The 22,103-nt window shown below is 36.6% G+C and overlaps 1 protein-coding gene across 4 annotated transcripts in view; it reads right to left on the bottom strand.

Moving 5' to 3' along the window:
• USH2A (usherin) overlaps window positions 1-22,103 on the bottom strand; it is a 394,090-nt gene that overhangs the window by 153,325 nt on the left and 218,662 nt on the right. For 3 of the 4 annotated variants that reach the window (XM_049833600.1, XM_049833601.1, XM_049833599.1), the window contains exon 38: window positions 6,858-7,037. The exons of the other annotated variant lie outside the window; for it this stretch is intronic. In XM_049833600.1, the coding sequence (XP_049689557.1) occupies window positions 6,858-7,037 (180 nt within the window). The remainder of the gene's footprint in view (window positions 1-6,857; window positions 7,038-22,103) is intronic. 4 annotated transcript variants of the gene reach the window in all.

Here is a 22,103-nt window from a genome sequence, read left to right on the forward strand (position 1 = left end):
CTTACAGAGTTCATTGCAAAAAGAAGAACTTCAAAGCTTCCTCAACTGTGCAAAGTAGCTCAAAAAAACCCTTGCCACTTTACTCAAGTGCTTTATGATCAGCAGGCTAACTTCCATAATCTAGATGCTTCAAGTGCAGAAAGTACAGAATGAAATGACAAAAAAAAAAACAACCCCAAAACAACAAGAAAAAAACACACACAAAAAACCAAAAACCAAAAGCCAAAAAACAACCGACAGACATTTGCCTTTGCTGACAGCTAATGAAAATGCCATTTTATTCTGGGAAGTACAGCGGAGAAGTTGTCAAAAATAAATACAACGAAGTGAGCTTTTTAGAAAAGCAGTGCAAATCCTAGTAGCCAAGTAACACAAGAATTGATCCAATTCCTAATACTTGCATATATCTGGAAAATGGTTCAAAAGACAAAATTCATGGTGTGATTTTTCAAATGTGTTCTGTATGTTTTCACTAGGAATTTCAATGTCATTTTATTGTAGAATTCCTTCATCAGAAGAACCCAATTTATCACATAAAGAATGTTAATTTAGAGTACTGACCAGTTTAGTTCAGATTTACACAGAATGAAAAAAAAACCAAACCCAAAACCTAACCATGAATAGGCTTAAGATTTATATAAAAATTGCATACTTCATCTAAATTGTGACTTTTTTATGTACAATTGAAATTGGTCCAGAATACGTTTATGCGATGGTAGGTAAACATTTTAAATAATGATCTGCTGCTAAATTCCACAACAGACCATTTTTCCCACTTTTGTATGTACTTCTGTTTTTCAGAAGTACAATCAAGCTGTAGTTTTCCAGTGTGAAATCTGCTCTACCGCAGATTTCTTCCAAGAGATCTTAAGTACCACCTGGACCTCATGCTAAGGCTACGGTTTTGGAACGACCTGGAACGAGACCTCTACGATGAGGTTCATTGCCTGCTTATAGATGATCAGCTGGCTATTTCTAGCTGTTGCACAGTTCTCCCTTTCTCATCTGGCAGTCCCCAAGCAAGCAAAAACATCCATGTTCTTCGAGGCAACTAAATTGCAGTCTTGATCTCCATGCCCTGTTTCGTGCAGCTCCAGAAGACAGAAAGCAACGTAAGAGCTGATAAATACAGGTGTCTTATGTCTGGAGCATGGTAACAGCATAGCTGTCACTATGGGTGACCTGCCTAGTCCCAAAAGGACAGGGTGCAGGGGCAAAGGGAAGGAGGCAATCAGAACAGAAAAAGACATAGTTGGAGTGTCATTGCCTTCTGACACTCTCCAGTTTTATGAGTAGGGACTTACACTAACGTTCAATTGAAAGCAACCTTGAGGTGGTCCTTTATGATGTGTGGAGTTAGGCTGAGCCCCAACTGGCTGCAATTTAGGAAAGTGAGCAGTAAAGTGGGCACCTCTGTGCCTCTCATCACCGGAGTCTGACGACACAACCTTTCAGGAATGAGACTTACTTCTCTCTTCTCCTGCCACCCCAAACACCCATCCAAAACCAAGAACAGACACAGTATGAGCTCACTGAAAGATGTGCTGAACAGACTGGGAGAGGGGAATAAAAGAAGAAAGTAGAACTAATGAAAATGACAATCAGTTCAATACTGCAGAGGTTAGAGAAGAATTATTGTTTCATTAGAACAACTCCCAGTTTTCCACACAAGCACTTTTGCAATCCTACCCTTATATCCCCATGAAATCATCTTTCTGGGCAAAAGGAACTGGAATGGACAATTTACACAGCTTGCCACTGACACTCTTTAATTAGCTAGGTCATTGATGAGGGATGTAGGAGAGCTCCTTCCCCCTCCCTACTCTAACCTGCTCTCTCCTTAAACTACCTTTAGAAAAGATACGGTCACAATTTTTCATCAAGAACTTTCTGTTAACACTCCCCACCCCTGTCGACTTGTTTGCAACAATTTTGTTTAAACATTTCCTGTTCTTCATCAAAATCAGAGATTATATTATTCTGAAGTTATAGAGATATAAAGCAGAAGTTTGAGAATTTGGAATTTTTTAAAACATATTTTTTTGCAATGAACAAAATAGAATGATGCCAGAAGTTGGGGTTTTTTTCCTAAACTACCTTTCATTTACTTTTTTCCATTTTTAAATTCTGGTTTTTACTACTCTACCTTTACAAGAAGTGACATAAGAGAATGTAAGAGAAAAAAAGCGAAAAAGAAACATAAGATATAGAGCAAAAAGAATCCTGTTGGATTTTAGTCTAAGTCTATAAGAAAAATAAAATTTAAAAACAAATAGAGAAAGAAAGAAAGACTAGAAAAAAGGAGAGAATTGAGAAAAACAACTAATGTCTCAGAAATATCTGAAATTTGAAGTAAAGGAAATTCTATCAAAGCAAGTTTTATGGTGTGACTCAATGTGATACCGAGCATCATGGAAAACCAAACCTGTCTCACAGGGAAAACTCTAGCATATTCAGGTGTGGATTTTCTTCCTAAATAATTCTGGCCTAATGGCATCAGTTTGCTTTGTTTACTGAATATGCATTCATCTAAGGAGGCCTATTGGCTTCAGTGATCAACTTGCATGAGCAAATGCTTTCAGATATGAATATAAGTTGTATGATGTGATTCTTATTTGTTTGCATAATTAGATCAATGATCCTATAACCTGGTTCAATATCCAGTCTCAGAGGTGTTGCTACCTAAACTAACAGTGGCTGAAATCCTCTGGTTGCAGGACACCATCCTCTGTAGATGTCGAACAAACATCAACAGCTACAAGCATGTAGGCTCACTTTTTGCTGCTGAGAACTAGTCCAAACTTGTAGGCAGGGGCATGCAGCATCCCATATGCAAACAAGGGACCAGCAAAGGGCAGGTGCTTAAAAGTCCAAGGCAAAATCTGACACATTCCTATGTTGTGCACATCACAGACAGACCAAATAAATGAGAAACATACTTCATAAATTACAGAAGAGATTAAAGAGACACTTCACTGCTTAGGCAAATTCTTTTTTTTTTTTTTTTCTTTTTAGAATATGTTCCCTCGTATGTCTTACATAGGGAATATATATCAATTCTTTCAGGCTCTTTTCCATAGGTAAATCAGCACCAAGTTAATGGTTTGTAACCACAAAAAGACAACTCTGCAATGTGATACACAATTACCATCCACAACAAGCTTCATACCCCTTGCAATACATGGGGATCCAGTCCTTTGCTGTGCTTTGGAGGTGATGGTTGAGCCTCCACCTTCCTGGTACCCATCTGGTCAGCAGCCTGTCTCTCTCTGCTATCTCTCTTTGCACATATTTTTTCAACATAATCTATCTTGTTCCTTTCTGCATAGAGGACTTCTCATTCCCTTCCATACTAGGGCTTTTGTGGTCAAAGGAAGGGAACAAATGGATTTAACTAGAGTATAAACTATTAACAGTAGTGACTGTGACTTTCTTTTCTGTTAGCTTACCATCTCTTATTACAAAGCAATCCTAAATTAATGGGGTCCTCTATGTGCCACTACCTCAGAAATAGCACTCATTAAGAAGAAAAATATATAACAAAGGACTCCATACAGAAGATTTTCTCCCAGATTTTTGCAGTTTTACATCTGTTGTATCATTTCAATTCATTCACCTAATTAAATTAATTCTGAACCAATTTGTTCTCCAGATCTTTTACTGGCTGGCATCCTCAAATTAATGTGAAGCACTGGCTAGTAGATTATTTTTTACAACTTCTACCAATGCAGTTTAGGACAAGATAAATAGAACAAATTTATTCTTTTTGGAAAAAATATAAAACTCAAAAAAATTTACTTCTACCTCTGCGGTATGAAATTTGTCACTAATCATTTTAAACTATGCCCTTTTATGCTTCTTCCATCTCTTTTAGCTTTCCGTGCAGTTCTTTGATGTAACAAAGACAGTTTCAGACAAGATTTCAGTTCATCTGGAAAAAAAAGCTTTAAGTCTTGAGGCAAAAAGCAGTGTATTTAAAATTTATATACTCCATAATGCCTTTGTTCTGAACTTGAACATCCTGAAAAACTTCTCCGCTTTCTTTTGCCTTCCGACTCTGAAGATCATTTGTTCTCATGGTTTCAGCTTCTTATTATGCAACAGTGACTTTAACTGGTGGTTCCAGCATTTAAGTACATGCACAGTCATGGCTGACCCTTTCTGATCAATTGCCAATCCATACAGGTTTGACTGATAAAAGAGCCAATTAGATTTAAGCAAATTAAGGGACATCACCAATGTCAACCACTTATTAAACTGAATGCTGAATTCCATGCATACAAAACACTAATGCACCAAGTCCCATTAAGAGTTGAAATCCTAACCCCATTAGTAACTCCAGTCCACTACAGGGTAAGGGTCAAAAGAAAGTTTCATATTTATGGATTAACATTTGGATTCAGTTTTTATTTTTTTAATCTTTCCAAGAACTCTTGAACCTGCACTGCAATTTTAGCCAAGAGCTTAGATAAAATATATTCCTTATTTCTAAGATATTTTTTTTAAGCGTTGACTTTAAGCATGGCAAATCAGCTTGATGAGAAATTAAGATATATTCAATCAGGTAACACCAAATCTTTAGTGTGCTTTATATTATGTGCAATACATTTTAAATAAAAAAATGAAACAAAAGAAATGCATGTTGAAAGAAAATTTGTATCATAATTGAAAAACGGTGATCTGCAGTAACTTCAAAATGGAATACTCCTTTGTCCTCTACCACTCTCCCTCTTATACAATCTTCCATCAAGCTCCATGAAGTACTCCCCACAATGCAAATTTCTGAAACAGCTTTTTTTCTATCCTTGAAGAGAGAATGCTACATTTTAACACTCATTAAAAGGCTGTGATTTTGTATATAATGAGAAGTCTTTCACTCTTTGATCAAACAAAACTTCTGTCAAAGTGAGATCTTGGCCACTGAAGTAAAAAATAAAATTCCTTCTGATTTTAGTAGCATCTAGATTTCATTTAATGATTTAGAAAGTGTTTGTAAGTGAAGGCACTGAATACAGCCCAATGTAAAATTACCATTATACCCATAATTTAGCATGCAATGGAATTGTATGGCATTCAGAGAGTCATTATAATAAACATCATAGTAAAGTAAACATACATTGTCCTAGATATACACTTGTGTGTCTGTATGTGTGTACACATATAGTGAGGATATAGTGTGTGTGAGAGTACTTCTCTCATATGCAGCGCTTCATTTATTATTCATTTCACTACAGATCACAGTCCACTGGACAATAGTATGGAAGATTTCTTTAATAACTCTCACTGCTAATTTAATTCTACTTAAACACACATATCCTAGTGAATGCCACATGCTTTTCAGCATGATTTTATGTGTAAATCAGGATAATATGTTTTCAGATCATTAACTAAAAGGAAGCATGAACTAAAACCTATTTAATCAATGAGGTATTGCTTTTAAACTACCACAAGGTCATAAAAAAGATAATTTCAAAGCTATAAGTTTTCTAATTGTAATCAACAACAATCTAATGATGAAAGAAAGTGTATTTTAATGGCTGTCATAAACTTGTGCACATCCTTGCCTATCTTTAAAGATCCTTTACCTTCTTATTTGGTAAAATTTTCACTACCAAATTTTGTAATTTCTACATGCAAAATTGAAGTGTGACACTAGGATTAGAAATGTCAGTCTTAAGGGAGCAGTAAAACTCAGATGCAGTTTTATTATTATATGACAATGTATATTTGTTAATATTAGGTATAATTTGGCAATCAGATTGGAAAAGTATAAAATGTGCTAGGAATTTACCTTTTCCTTCTTGCTAAGTAGTCTGTCATACAAACTCTGCCTTTTATGTATTCACTTCTCACAAGCCTTCCTGTTGGTTTGGCCCCAAAACCAATCCATCTGCCAACAGCAACCAACCAACAGCAAACTGTTCCAAGTGTAATTGTATTTTTGAGCTGTAAGGTTTATGGGATTTTTTGTTTGTTTGTTTTTATTTTCTTTTATTTTTTTTTCTTTTATTACTTTCAAATGATATGTGCATCACTCTACACTATTCCTGCTCATCAGCTACACCTAGACACCTCTCAAGATCAAGTTTTGTTGGGCACTCACTTTGGAATTCAAGATTGCTTTAAATTCATTGTTTCCATTGGCATTTGTTCAACAAAAGCTAATTCACTAGAATGTCTATGAAAAGAGAATGCAAAAGGAACACATATATATATCAGCTGTAAACTTAAGCTTTCATTTAAACAAACAAACAAACCAAAACAACCAAAAACATGCAGAGTGTTTAGGGATTATTTGCTCAGTTCTCCTAATTCAATTTTTTTATGAAGATAACATCCAAAGTGGCTTAGAGCCTCATTCCCTGTAAATCAGCACATGGCAATTGACTTGCCAACAGCTACACCAGTTTGTGGATTCTGGCTCAATATATTACCAATGGTTTATACCACTATTATGAAACAAATTATCTAAGTCCATCTAGTAAGTGCGCTTTGTCAGCACTTAACTTTTATTCTAAAACAGATTACAAAATGCAGGTGACTTTCTCTATAGTCTTAGATTAGATTAGCTGTCCGTGATAGAATACAACACCATTCACAGAAAAAAAAATGAAGTATATAATGCACTTCTCAGCTATCTGTTATCTATGCAACTACCTGTTTTCATTCCCTAGTTCTTAAATTGAGCAATGTGACAAATTAGAAGCTGAAAAGAACAACTTTGTTAGTAAGAACTACTAATGCAAACATATTCTTCTGAACTTCCAGTCCTCAGTTCCAATAATAAATTCCGGTTTGCTCAGCAGAGTATTTGTGTAATTGTTACATGTACAGAAAAAGCACTTTTTCATACTTACCTCCTGGAGGCACGACTATTGTTATAGCATCACTTATCAAGCTGCCCTGGCTGTTGGAAGCATTCACTTGTACTGTGTAGTTAGAAAATGGAATCAGTCCTTTAATGGGTACCCATACATTGGATTCGTTGCTGCTGCATAACATCCGAGTACCATTTACAATAGAATAATTAGCATTAGCTGTTATGAAAAAAAAAAGGGGGGGGGGGGGGAACAAATGTTAGACTTGCATCTGCTACAATTCACTGTCTTTATGAACCAAGTCTTATTTCGACTCAAATGAAAAGTTGCCATTGATACCATTGGCACCAAAACCCAGCCTGTTTGGAAGAACAAGTATTATTCACCATTTTCTCCTCCTGTTGCCAACAGTTTGTGGCACTTGTAAAACTTGAAAAATAAATGAACCAACCATGCAGTTGCAAAGCTGACTGCTATATACTCCAAACAGAAGCCAGTCCTCAGAAATTACTCAAGTTCTAAACCAGTTGTATAATAACTGCAAATTCAAAACATTAAGGTTAATTATTCTGCCTATGAAAAACTGGTAAAACTTCCTGAATTCACTAGAAAAACACTTCACTAGAAAAACACTAGAAAAAACTTACTTAGTTTATAAGCTAACTCCATTGCATACATAAGAATTAGTCATATGCAGTAAGAAACACATGCTTTTCAGCATGGCCTGCAGGCCTCTCAAAGATAATACAAGGATTTGAAGTATTCGGTTTATCAGCTGAAACTATCAGAGGACACCACAGCAACCTACATGTCCTTTACAAACCTTTTAAGATCGCAAACTTAAGATAAGACAATATTCTATCTACCCTACAAAAATAACAAAATAAACCTTTTCAAAATACATGATGAGTAAGACTGGAAAATTAAAAAAAAAAATTGTATGTCAAGTAACAATTTTTTTTGACTCAATGAAGATTTCACTCACGTATCTGAGAGCAAAAATGAGCTCATTTAAAGATTATCCAATATTTTGAACATATAAAGTGCTATATAAATGATTAATATTATTACTACTATCCATCATTCCATGGAGAGCTCTCACATTGAAGTCAATGGAAATTCTGCATTACAAACAACAGCAGAATCACACAAGTCTCAGAACACAGGTATGAGAATGAGATTAAACAGAATATAACCATTAAAAATACTGTAAATTAATTAAGGCATTGTCACAGGCAGAAGATTGAATATTCACATCCCAGTCTTCTACAAAATCTAAATAAGAAAGAATTTTAAAAACGTAGAAACTCTCTTTTAATTAAGTTTTTAAGTAAAACTCATTGGGTTTATTCATTTTTATGCAAGGTTCAAATGAACTGTTAAAACTGAAATATTATTAAACCTGAAAGAGTTTTTCAAATATTCCCTATTTCTATCATGTGCACTAACACGTGCACATGTGCAGTACATTTCATTCACGCTCTCATTACGTTTTACCATGAGTGAGTGATCTGGACTTTGCTCTAATTTGGGCATTCCTATAAACAGTCTGTGATTCACTTACGGTACACATCTAAGCCATTCCATTATTTTGATGTTCACAGAGCTGCACAAAGGGTGTTTTCATTTATTCTGCTGGTAACATATGGCAAACATACTTTCTGAGTTTTGGGGGAGGGGAAGAGTTTTATAAAACTCTTATTATAAATCTGCCTCGTAGTCTAGTTCCTCACTGCTCAAATTCTACCTGGATAACACCATGTCATAGCACCAGACTGCCTGAACAGGCCACAGTAGTGTGAATGCAGAAGAATTTCATGAAACCCGATGGATTTATTTTGGATTTCACTGCATTTTACATTAGCCTGAGAGACCCCATTTTCTAAACAGCAATGGAGACAAAGCTTCTTATCATGCAAGAGCAACCACTTTTTACACATTCCACATACAGACATAGCAATTCTGCAGAAGCAAAGTTATTTTGTCTGAGATTACTCTTATGTACCAAGGTTACTCAGCCAGCACTAAAAAAATGCATGTGCGTTACTCGATCTCAGCTCTTAAATTGTATACCAAACCCTCCTTCTGCACCTTTGTGGAACTGTCCCTCTGTGTGATTTGGGGGTAGATACAATCCAGCAAAGCACATTTCTCCCATTATCTATCACAGTTTTTCTGTGCACCACCGGGCAGTCTGCAACTTATTTGCAATGCCCACCCAACAACATGTGACTGTTACATGCACCTATTGTTTTATTAACAGCAATAAAGCCATTATAAATGGCCAACTGACACATACGTTCTTAAGGTCCTAGTGGCATGTAACACTTAAGGACTCGCCTGGCTGTGAAGAGAGATGCATTTTTAAAATATTTCACCTAAAATGTGTAGGAAAGTTTAAAAATCCAGTGTTGACAGATCAAGGCACATCGGATAAATGCAAACCTCAAGCATAAAAGTAGGCTCCCTAACAGCAATTTATGTGCCCAATTCATGAGAAAATTAAACTTTTTCTATCTACAGTACAGGTTTAACATGTTAATATTTTTATTCTCATCCACCTGAGCCCAGAATGAAAGCACGTACTTCCTCTGCTGATATTTTTATTCCACTATTAATCTTCCTTCCAATGGCTAACTATACTATATTTTTAAAAATACAGTTTCGAGTAACAGAAAAGGATTTAAAAGGATAACACTCTATTCCAAGTTGCCTGGATAACAACATTAATATACAGTAATTATACAATTAGTTGTAACATTAAATTCTAGTTATAGCAGAGTGATTACTCGGCAATTATAAGAAGTATATAATTACTCAATAATTAGGAGAAGTATGTAATTACATAACCATTTTATTCAGCTCAAAAATGAACTTGCAAATTTACAATGAGATAGACAACATGGCAGTTCAAAATTTTTCATTGCTTCTAATAAAAAGCTGAGGAGCACTTGCAAGTTTCCTAACTTGAATTTTACACAGACAAAAGGTGTTTTGTTCCAGTTCCCAGTCAAGCAACTTACTGCTACTGGCAAGTAAAATATTAGAAGAACATTTTTAAAATGCAGGTCTTGCTGGGGATGACTTGCAATATGCAGTTTTGCCACTTCTCACTGCTTAAACTTTGCTTTCAGTGGGCTGGAAAATGCAGACACATAGGTTCAGCCTGACAGAAAGCGATCCAGCGATAACCCTGTCATATCACTCTGTACCATTCCTGCCTAGACTGCTTCAGTGTGGACCCTATTTGTGAGTATAAGTGGATGAGGCTTCTCTTTCTCCATTTTTCATGTGTGTTTTTCTCTCCAACCTGCTCACAGTTCCTACTGTAGCCTACCAGCCAGCCGGCTGCAGACCTAAACAGCAGCTGCCTCAGACACTGGTGAAGTCCTAAGAGACATTGTTTTACTTCAGAGAAGTGGTTTCTACTGGAATACCTCCTTATTCCTGCACATTTCTGCCTTGTAACTCCTGCCATGAACAGTTACTAGCACTCCAACAAGCAAGACCCCTTCAAGACACAGCTAACACAAACAACCTAACTAAGGAGGCAGAAATCAAACTAGAACTGGCTCACCATGTCCTTCAACACTTCGACATGCAAGCTCCTGTACCAAAAGATGAATTCAGGTGGAATGGGGCTCAGAGCCACCGCTTCCTATAACCTCTCAAAAAAGACCAAACCCTTTGCAGAAATGAAAGGCTTCCCCATGCTCCTTAATCTTTCCATATTTTTGCATCATGATGGTTCTGTTCTTTCACTAGACTTCCTGCTCATAAGGTTCTCCGTATTTCCCCCAATACTTCTGAGGAACTTCTTTGGCCAAGTCTGGTATTTGAGAAAAGCTTGTACTGATCCCAGTTTATTCCTGGTTTATACCAGATCAAAGCATCTCAGTTTTTCAGGAAAACATTATCCAAAAGAAGAAATTAGGGCTAAAAACTCTCCATGTACGTACTTAAAAACTACCTATACTTGAAACAAAGTCAAGTAATAAAACACGCTTACATTAAAAAGATACACAAACACATGTTCCATTCAAAATCATTGTTTAAAAGTGCTCAGCTTCACAAAGCACTCTAGCTGGTGAGTATTTGTGTTTGAAGGTTCACTATGGTTTTGGGTGGACACTTTGAAGGGGGGTCCCAAGCAGATGTGCATTCCCGTTACTGAGTACCCCTGTAAATAGGTGAATAAAGCTCCTGTGGGTCGGTGGTGCGTAAATTACTGCTGTCCTGGGTCCATCATCCTATGGGGTTCACTAGATTGAAATAACATAAATGGGTATCCTTTTCCATTCTTGTTATAATCATTGTCACAAGAATTTTAATGCCTCATATATTCCATAATTTTTTTCTGTGTGCTGTACTGCTCTGACCTTTTCAATATTCTGTAATTTGACTGGCTGGCCATTTCAAGTTCTCTCCTTTTTACAGCCTTATTAACTTGTGGGGAAGAGGTGAAATGGACAGCCAATCGGAATACATAATATTGCAAAGGTCATGGTAGTACAGTATAGTATCAGCAGACACAGAATACTGTATATTAGTCATTAGCGTTCTGATATCTTATTCATATGACAAAGGTTGTAAGGAGCGCAGGAAATGGTACAACATGAAAGCATTCTCATGACAAAGACTGCAATGTAAAAAAGAAATAATACAAACTAAACACATTCATCTCATTTAAAAACTGGTGGTTTTTCCAGAATTTGCCACATTTAAAGGTACTCTTTCCATCTGGATCAAAAGTAATGTTGTTAAGGAAAAACGTAATAAATTGAGATGTTTCCTTTTTATGTATTAAACAGAAAAAAATTCATGTTTCATACACATGGGCAAATACCAAATACTTCTATTACTACCGCTGCATTTATGATTATTAAAGTAATAAGTTTAAACATAACCAGTCTAATGTGTCAGTATTGCAAACAAACTGACACAACTATGCTGCTGACTTCAGAAAGCAAGGAGGCCATGCTAGTGAAGAATACTGCTGGGTGCTCATGTGCTTTTCTTTCCCTAATCGCCAAGAACTAGTCGTCATAATACAGATGATATTGGTCAAAAATCAGCTTCCTTATACTTCTCTGTTTGTATTCTTAAGGGACTTCAACAACTGAGCCGCCTTTGTAAAACAGGTTTCTACCTCTTCCTATTTGCAGTGTCCTAGAAATTGGCTGACTGTTCATCTTATCCCGATTTGTTTGAACTTAAATGTTATTATAGGACCATGGCTTGAGAAATTCAGAGAGATTTCCACCTAAAAGGTACTTCAGCCTGAAACACTTAAGTCTTATCATCACAAATGTTTAATGAGCTATTATTTTCTTTCAATATCACTATTGCAAGATAACACGAGGCTTCAATCACAAAAGTACACTACATATTGTGTGCTACTACATGGCAAAAGGTATTTTTCAAGTGAGTTTAAGGCTTTGTGTCATGCTTTGAATTATTATTACCAATCTATACTGCTTCTATTATGTACATACAGGTCCTGATAACCTTTTTTACATTAGAGAACATGTTGCTCCACAATATTGAAACAGATAGAAGCAGAACTATTACCACTGTAGAAGACTACTCAAAGAAAAAAGGTAACAAAAATCCAGGTCACAGAACAGTTCATATGAGGATCTAAAGACTTATACAAAGATTACTTAGTTAACTAGCACAAACATTTTTATGTCTGCTTTACACGTGTGTGAGCATACAGAGGTTAAGTATCTTACCTTGGGCCATAGAAAAAGTTAATGTCAGAATAGCAAAATAAAAATGAAACAAGAACTCACTTTTTCATTCCTTTTACCCATCCTTCCCCGTACCTTGCTCACATTGCCCAGCTGTGTCTGTCCCTGTGCTGGTTTCTGACTCTTTGGCACCACATCTTTCTGGGGGAAATCCTGTGAATATGCACACTTCCTCATCTGTAAGCTTATTCTGTTGTCCATAAGTTTTGCCTATTCTTCAGCCTCATTAACTTCCACACAAGCTACTCCTTTCCTCCCAGCTAAGATTTTTCTTCTCTCCCTCTCTCCCTTTCCCACTCTTTCTAGCACAGTATTCAGAATAAAAACCTGTGACTTTCCATTAGTATGATTATCCCAGCAAAGCCAGCTAAAAATCTGTCCTCATCATTATTGGTGACTCTCTTTTCCTATGAACTGTAATACTGAACTGTTCTCCAATTGTCATCCCAATTGTTATCCTGATCTTATGAAATGGTTTTTATGCTTTGATGCCACATCCCTCTTTTCAACAAAGAGTTGGGGGCTTTTTTATGTTTTCTGGTGGGGTTTTTTTGGTTTTGGGTTTTGTTTTTCTTTTTTTCCAGATGAATACACTGCCAATTTTGCGCCTCAATCTCCTGAACCACTATTTGTTCCTCTGCTCCTGAGTTGACAGACGTATTGTTCCTAAGGACATATCATGGTCTCAGTCCGTCAAACTGAGTCCATAATTTAAAGACTCTGATATCACAGGAAACCATCATTCTCATGGACTAGGGGGTGTTGCTGGATGAGGCAAGATGGGTAATTTCAAAGCACTATAGCAAACTGGAAAAACTATGAATTCAAAATATTCATTTTCCTGTAAATAATGAACAGTTGACATTATCTGCATTGAAAACCCCTAGCTTTTTCCTTTTTCCCTCTTAAGTAAAGAAGCCTTCAGTTATAAGAATGAAAATTATAAAATATTTAAAGAGCAAGATGGAAGTCCTTATGGCTACATACACCAGAAATCTGAAAGGTCAAAGACCCAGATATAGTTTCTGACTGTATTAGTCAAGTTGTTTCTTTGACAGCTCAGTGTCCCTTGAAACAGGCAAAGGCACCTTCTGTGACTTTTCACAGACTTAACTTTGGTACAGACATCTTAGACTGTCTTGAGATGTACAGAATGCATATGCTGAACATTCTGTCCATCACTCTGAGCTGGCCCCCAGTACAGGCTAGGGGCTGATGCTGAAAAGCTGCTTATCTGCTTTGAAAAAAGACAGAGGTCCTGGTGGACAACAAGTTGAACTTGAGCCAGCAACAAGTCCTTGCAACAAAGAAGGCCAACAGCCTCGTGGGCTGCATCAGGAGGGGCATTGCCAGGAGGTCAGGGGAAGGGATCCTTCCTCTCTATTCAGCCCTGGTGAGACACATCTCGAGTGCTCGTCTTGTTCTGGGCTCCCCAGTACAAGACAGATATGGACTTAACTGGAGTGGAGTCCATGTAAAGATGATTAAGGGCTTGAAGCATCTGTCACACAAAGAGAGCTTGAGAGAACTGAGGTTGTTTAGCCTCAAGAAGAGAAGGCCTGGAGAGGGGAGGATCATATCAATGTGTATAAATATCTGATGTGAGGGTGTACAGAAGCCAGACACTTCTCAGCAGCATATAGCAACAGAACAAGAAACATTGGGTACATACAGAAAATACAAGTAAATCTGTTTAAACCTAAGAAAAAACTTTTTTACTTTGAGGTTGGTCAAACACTGGAACAAGTTGCCCAGAGAGGCTGTGGAGTCTCCATTCTTGGTGATAGTCAAAACCCAATTGGACGCTGTCCTGGGCAATGTGCTCCAACTGGCCCTGCTTGAAGAAGTGGGGTTGGACTAGATGATCTCTAGAGGTGCTCTCTGACACCAGCTGTTCTATGACTCTATGAAAATTCGCAGAATACTTCAAGAACCCTAAGGCAAAGCAGGGGAAATCATCACAATTAAAGCATGTTCCTGTCAGTAGAAATAAGTGATCATTAGTGTTGCAAACACAAAGGAATGTGCATTTATATGCTCATTAATTCTATGGACTGAAATATGAATAAAGTGCACAGCTTGACGGGGAAGCTCATACAAGAGAGTTAGCACAGACCCTATGGATAGTTAATGACTGCAGCCGAGATTAGGCTCTGTCATGATGGCAGGCAGAGAAGAACGTTTGCTGTGTGGTCTCATCTACCCTTCTGAGCTTCCAGTTCAGTTCCATGAGGTTTCAACTTAAAAACTCTGTAATAGTAGATGAGACTGTCAAGAAGAAACTTTTTTCATTTTATTTACTAGTTTAGGTTTTCTCATTACTCTTTCATAAAGAGAAATGCCCAATGAGTCTTGCAATTGAGTCTGTCTCATTTAGACTTTCCAGTTAAAACAGTGTATTCAGTATAGTGTTAAATCTCTGCTGTAAATATATTCATCTGTATTGTAACTCACTTTGCTGCAACAGCACCAAGGGGCATCTGTCCTGGACCCCCCCCTGCACACTGTACTAAGTGTTGTAGGGACACACTGTAAGAACTCAGTCCATAACCTAAAGAAATCACAAAACATGGTGAGGCCGCCCAACTCTGGAAAGCATTCTATGAGTAGAACCAGCCTATGTGGATTTCACACAGGCTTCCAGTATCCAGGTGTTCCTATCCCAACATGAACAGCAGAAAGCATCCCAGCACAATTTAGTACCCCAAGTGGCACAACATCACATTGTCTATAAATGACCAGAAGGCATCAAATAGCAAAAATGTTTGCTGTAATTGTGATGTTAAGTTGATGATAAAGCATATAAATATTGATTTAATCCATTTTGTTTGAGGGGTTTTATAGACAAATGATGAAACTTTATAAAGTTTATTTAATGAGAGATTTTACACACTAAAAAAATTTCAGAAACAGTTAGCTTTAAAATCTTCAAGTTTGTTTATCCATGGCTAGAACATTCTTTCTCTAGCTGCAGCAGTACATAAATGGAGATTATCACAGTATCTGGTTTCTGAATCTATGCCCATAATTCATGGATGCCAATAAGAATTTTCCATTCTCCAGGGACACTATCAGAAGGAGACTAGCTAAACACACAGAGCAGAACTGGGAGTCTCAAATCCATAATCAAATATCTAGATTGATTGTGTCACTTGCACTTGTATTGATTTCAATTGGAGCAGCTGACCCAAGGGAATAATAAAAATGTGGAATAAAACTGATTTATGAGAACAAAATAAATCCTTTTGTGAGTGGTAATGAATTGGTACTATTTAACCCTTTCAATCACAAAGGTAGAACACTGTTTATTTTTTTCAGAATGCTGAGTTAGCCAAAAGAAGTCATATAAAAAATGTCAATACTGTCAAATGCCATTACACTTAGTTGTAATACTTTGGAAGGAATGAAGCTCTAAACTTGATCTAGGATTTTTATTTGACATAAGACATTCTTTTGGGTTTTCCAGTCACCTTACATGAGGAATCATAAATGATGCACTTGTAGATTGAAAGAACCATAGAATCATGCAGGTGAGTGTTTGTTGTACTTATAGAGTAGCTCCCTTTAGCCTATTTAGGGCAAAAACTTGTAGAGTAACATAAACAGCTGTATCAACTGCACACAATCATCCCTATAAAAGGATGACCTATCATAGCATCTTGATCTTCCTGGTGTAACACTAGAATATTATGTAGTCAAAACCTAATTTGATCCCCCCTTATACAGTTCAAATAAAAACTTCATGAAAGCTTGTCAAATCCCAGTTTTCATCATGCTTTCTCTACCTAAGAAAACAGATGGGTTCTACATTAGTCTCTAAAGACAAGCATGTATGTGTCGGTTTCAAACAAATAAGTATCCAAATGTAATTTCTTCATCTGCAGAAGCTCTACTCAGATTATATATATTTTGTTTTGGTCAAGTATTTATATCATTGACACTAATAATTTTGTCTTCCATGTCATAAACTGTTTTTTGCATTTAGGATTTACCATAGATACCTAAGCACTGTCAATGTAGCTTCCTCAGCTTTCACGTGGGTTAAAAACTCTGGAAGACATTCATTAACTAAAAGACTGTTTTCATAGGAGAACTGATTGGCAAATTCCCTTTTACTCAATACTGTTTACCAGTGCCATCTCCAGAAGATTGCTAGTATTCCCTAGACTATTCCAAGAGAGAAGGGATGGTCTCAGAAACTATCCTGTTATTGGCGGTCACTAGGAATTTCAGCCTGTTAAGAACTGATACTACATTCCTCACAGAAACGGGGTTCAGCCTTACGTATCTGCTTTATAACATGAAAAAGCAGATTATGCAGTACAATGTAGAAACAGACCAGTATACACATGACAAAAACATAACTACGTGAACAGAGAGATGCAGAAGATCAATTAAAACACTATCCACAGTCTGATGCTAGAGTCTTCACCAAAGAAACAGTGCAATGTAGAAATTAGAGAGAGACTGCTTTGATTTTACTTTCCTCTGAGACACCTGTACCAAGGAACAGAAAAGAAAAGCATATCTGGTGCTGAAGAAAATCACGCTAGAAGATGGTGTATCATGAAGCTGTTCAGAATCGACAGAAACTTGACTAAACATTACCCAATAATCATCCCAAAGTGCATGCAAAACTGAGTTTTCTAGCCATGCAAATCAAAATTTAAATGGCAAATTACTCAGTGCCAAAATAGCCCTAGGTCTTGCTCTAGTGAACAGATTAAACATGGCTATTTGAAAATGGGTCATGCATTTCCCTTTTTCACCCTCAAACATCTTCAGGACTAGTGAGTTTTATTAGTAAGGTCTTTAGCTAAAACTAAGGAGATAAACAGATGAAATGAGGGAAGGGGATGAAATATGAAAATCTTAATGGCTGACTTGGAAAAACAGCTAAGGGCTCCCACAAAAGCATCGTACTTTGGGAATGGGGAGGGTATCTCTCTGGTGCAGCTGGTGGCAATGACAAATACGCCAATGCTGTTGCTCATGGTGGGAATGATTTTTGCCATGCTGTCCCTCTGCCACTACATACTTTCCACTGGGAACTGCTCAAACTCCCTGTTGGTTGTTCCCATTTATGATGCTATTTGTGCTGTGTGGAGTATGTTAACGTTGTGCAAGTGTTGTACACTCAGTGGTCACTAAACATCTGTGTATTTCTATTAATGGATAATACTTATGAAACATTTAAATTACTATTATTGACTTTGTTGTGTACTAGGTTTTGGGAGGTAAAGACCTGGTGGGGAGAGGCAATTCTCACAGCATCATAGCTGCTCCCACGAAGATCCTCTGTAACAACACTATTGGGGTTTGCAGGTGCAAGGCCATGAGAAAAATCATCCAAGAACAACAGCATGAGAACTATAACAGAAAATGCTTCCAGAGACGCTCTGGAAAACACTGCCTCAGCAGCGTCAGGGTCCTTAGCATTAGTAACATTAAGGCACTAAGGTACCTTAGGCACTGTGTAACATCATAGCAGTACAACAAACTGAAATGGAGTAAATATTTCATTATATATTATAAAGGTAACTGGTAAATTACCAATATCATTAATATCACCACAATTTCTCAGATTCATATCGCTTTTGAAAACTTTACCCTTCTTTTAAAGTTGAGGATCTCTACTCTCCTTGGGACAGCTTATTGAGGAAAGGATTATTTTTCTTATTAGTAAAATTTAGTGTGCCTATGTATTAAAAAAAAAAATAAATCAAGGATCACTACTGGGGAATTCAGGTTGCAGAGTGTATAGGGTTACTGTGCAATCCTAAATTACTGGAGTAAAGTTGGAATGACATTTCCTGTCCTTCATAGACAGATGATGGTCTGTCCCTGGCACAGGAACACATGATATTATAAACATTTTTGGTAAGTGATTAAATGCAAGAAGAACACTGTCCTGATATTTACCTACTATGGAAAAAAAGATTCAGATTTCTTTGGTACGAGCTTCTTGCATGTTCAGCTACATGAGAGGAAAGGCTTAACAACTACTCAACAATAGAAAAAAAAAAATTAGCAAGCTTTCGAAGAAATAGCTTGTCTTGAAAATAAATCATATGCTTTGATTACATTTATGGAATGACTATACTGCCATTTCTGTAAAAGAATTTTCCTTACAAATATTAAAACACATCTGAACTTTTCTCTATTGTCAGGTATTGCATATTCAGTTGAAGCAACTGTAAATGCAACTCTATACTTAGATATTTATATTTTGAGTTAATTACACAAACAACCATGTCTAAAAGAAATTCACTGTGAAAATTGGCCTAACAAGTCCCTCAGAAATGTTTTAGTAATTTCTCAAAATTATCGTGTTCTTTTTAAATTGTCAGATCTAAACGTAAAACACTTACCACCTTCTGCATCTTTGAAGATAACATCCCACAGAATTTTCATTCTCCATTCTCAAGCCTTCAACACAAGACATGCTAGGAACTTTAAGGAGCTTCAGCATTCCTCTCCCCACTTCTGTTGGCATCTAGAGGTGGCATGTCTTCCCCCAGCAGACATTGCTTTTATGCACTAGCTCAATTCTTAACATTCCCTACGTGAACTCTGGTTGGAGAGTGTACTGACAGCACTGTGCCCAATCATGATTATAAGAGGAACCTTCTAATAGAAGCCAAATTAATAGATGGTCTGTGTTTTCTTCTATTTGTTTATATATCGTAAATATTAAACTAAAAAGATTAGATGAACAAAATTCTATTGTATATATGCAGAAGTCAACTTGTTTATAGATGTAGGGTTGGTTTGGTCTTTTTTTTTCCTTTTACCAGAAAATGCTGTATTCTGCTGTCAGAATTCTTGTTTGCCAAGAGAATGACTAGGCTGCAAGGAAGCTTTCTAGTACAGTATCTCCAAAAAAGCAGTTACCAGATGAATAATTTTCCCTTTAAAATATACCAGATGAACTACATTGCTGAAAAGTAAGAACCTTGGATGAAATGTCAATAACTGAAGTTACAAAAAGAAAAAAAGAAAAAAAACCCATAAAACCCCAACCCAAACCACCCAACTAAACAAACAAAAAAAACCCCAAATCACCAAAACCAAGTCCCCCCCCCAAAAAAACCCACAACCCCCTCAAACTGAAAATAATGTACATTGATTTCTACATTCACAAGCAACAAAGAGTTCTGAGTATAACCCTGCAACTTCGTGTTGTGAAACTCCCTAAGGACATACACTTAATTAAGGATTCTCTTTATGTCAAACTTGCATTCACATGCATCACAACATCCAGGGGACTACAGATTTGGATTCATTTTGTGCTAATGCTGTCATCTGACACAGGTAGGAAGATAAGAATTTCCTCCAACTCTCTCCTCTGGAAAAGAGGTAATACCTGATTCTTCCTGTACTAGAACTTAATTTCAGATATCCAGATGCAATTAAAAATGACCCTGTACTTAATCTAAACCAGCCTGAGGGTAAATAGGGCTGAATGAGGAAACTACTTGAGGGAAATAAGCCTGACTCTGTCACCTTTCATTCCCCCTCAAGTCCTCTGAGAACTGGAAGTATATCAGATGATAAGAACTTTAACCCCTCTTAAAGAGAGAAAAGCTGTCCGTGATCTGGTGATACTAGTATTTCATGCCTTGGACTAACCAATTGCAAAACAAATTCCTCTTTAAGGCTTCTCCCAAGGAGGCACCAGAACTTGAATGACTTGAGGCAAAGCAGCTTGTCTTTGTAGGAAAACATGTTGCCTGAGCATTGCAGAATTGGGACAGAGTCCTCGATTTCTAAATTCATATTTAATCCCCATATGCAGTTTGCTGGGAACAAATACTCTTCTGGAAAACATACCTGTATAGATCAGAATGGTGAAACAGACTCAATAAAGTTCCTTCCTGTATTTTAACAAGTACTTTCAAAGTGAAAGATTGTCAGAAAAATCAACAGTTGAACTAGAAAATGAAGGCTAATTGATACAGATATTTCTCTTGTATACATTGTTAAAGCATGGTCAAACTATGGAAAAATCCATTATCAGTATCCTCCTCTATTGGCAGAAAATCCAAAGTACCTCCTGCTGATCTACATTTCACACTTGCAATTCCACAGTGACCTTTTCAATCAGTTTAGGATAGCATTTCCTTCTCTTTTAATTTGGCTATTGATAAATGTTGACCAGGTGCACACTATTTACCAAGACCTTGCCAAGCTAGTATCTAAAAATCAAAAAATAAGTATCATCTGCAGTATCAGAACTAAACAGCAATGAAAAACCAAGACATGCATTACGAAACATTTATATTGGATTCAAAAGTCAGGAATTTAAAGAAGTCTGTACAATTAGATCATTAAAGAAGTCTGTACAATTAAGATCATTCTCTCTTGCTTTTATGTGTTACAATGTAGTCTTTAGTGATATATTATTTTTTTTACTGTAAGAGGATAAATATTCCCCACTCCCCAAAAAACCCACAGCAACTTTAAATCTTTTACAAATTATTTAAGATGATCTGTCCCTGTCAGAAAACAGTCTAGAATGAAATACAACTTATTATAAGAACTAAACAACCAATAAGCTCCCAGGCTGTTCACTTTAATTCCTATAAGGTATGCATATTTATAAAAACAGCTGGATGGAAAGTTATATGGTAACTTAAACAAATATGATGAATGGCAGATCCATTTGGTGGAAAAACAGTGTACATAAAATACTAAGACAGTCAGACAGAGACATACATATGTGAAATTTGAAAGATTTGGAACAGGACAAAAAAGGAGCTAAGCCTGGGGACATCTATAGAATATTCAGCATGAGATCAGCTGGTGTCTCTAAAGTGTTGGAATAAGAAGTTCATGACAGAGAAAGTGTTAAGTTACACGTTATTTAAACACTTTCCATGTCATCAACCTGCTATCTCAACATACCATATGCTATAGTAGGGCACTGATAAGATAACAACACATCAAGCAGTTTCACAATATACATTAGGGATGGCAGTGTAAAAATACAGAAATACAACAAGCACTAGAAAAAACCAGCTCTCTCATAGTGGTATCCTTTGCCCTGTCCAGAGGCTATACTTATGCAGAAGGATTTCCGCGCTTCACAAAAGTGTGTTTCGTATGAGTTCATCCCTCAGAGGCGTAACATCTCTTACTTAAAAAGAAAAAAAAAGAAAAAAAAATACCATAGAGATATGTTAGGTTTGAATATAGACCTTCCAGGTCTCATGTAGTTAAGTTACAGTTGAAAAAGATAGTGATATAATGAATCCAACTCTTTGATCAAACACGATAACCCCCACATTATCAAATTATAGATACCTCCACAATATGCCCTGACATGCTTGAATTTATTCAGGTTTCTTTAGCTTCAATTCTCTTGATTTCTACTTCATTTAGAAACAGATATCTAACTAAGAAAATAAATACTAAATTGTTATAGAAGCATTGCCAAAATCTGTGATTATTTTTTGGTTTTCCATAATACTTTTTATATCTGATGGGCTATTTTAAGCAGTTCCTGGCATTCTGTAATTGAGTATCCCTA

Source organism: Accipiter gentilis, chromosome 30 (genome assembly GCF_929443795.1).
Source record: "Accipiter gentilis chromosome 30, bAccGen1.1, whole genome shotgun sequence".
Taxonomy (NCBI): domain Eukaryota; kingdom Metazoa; phylum Chordata; class Aves; order Accipitriformes; family Accipitridae; genus Astur; species Astur gentilis.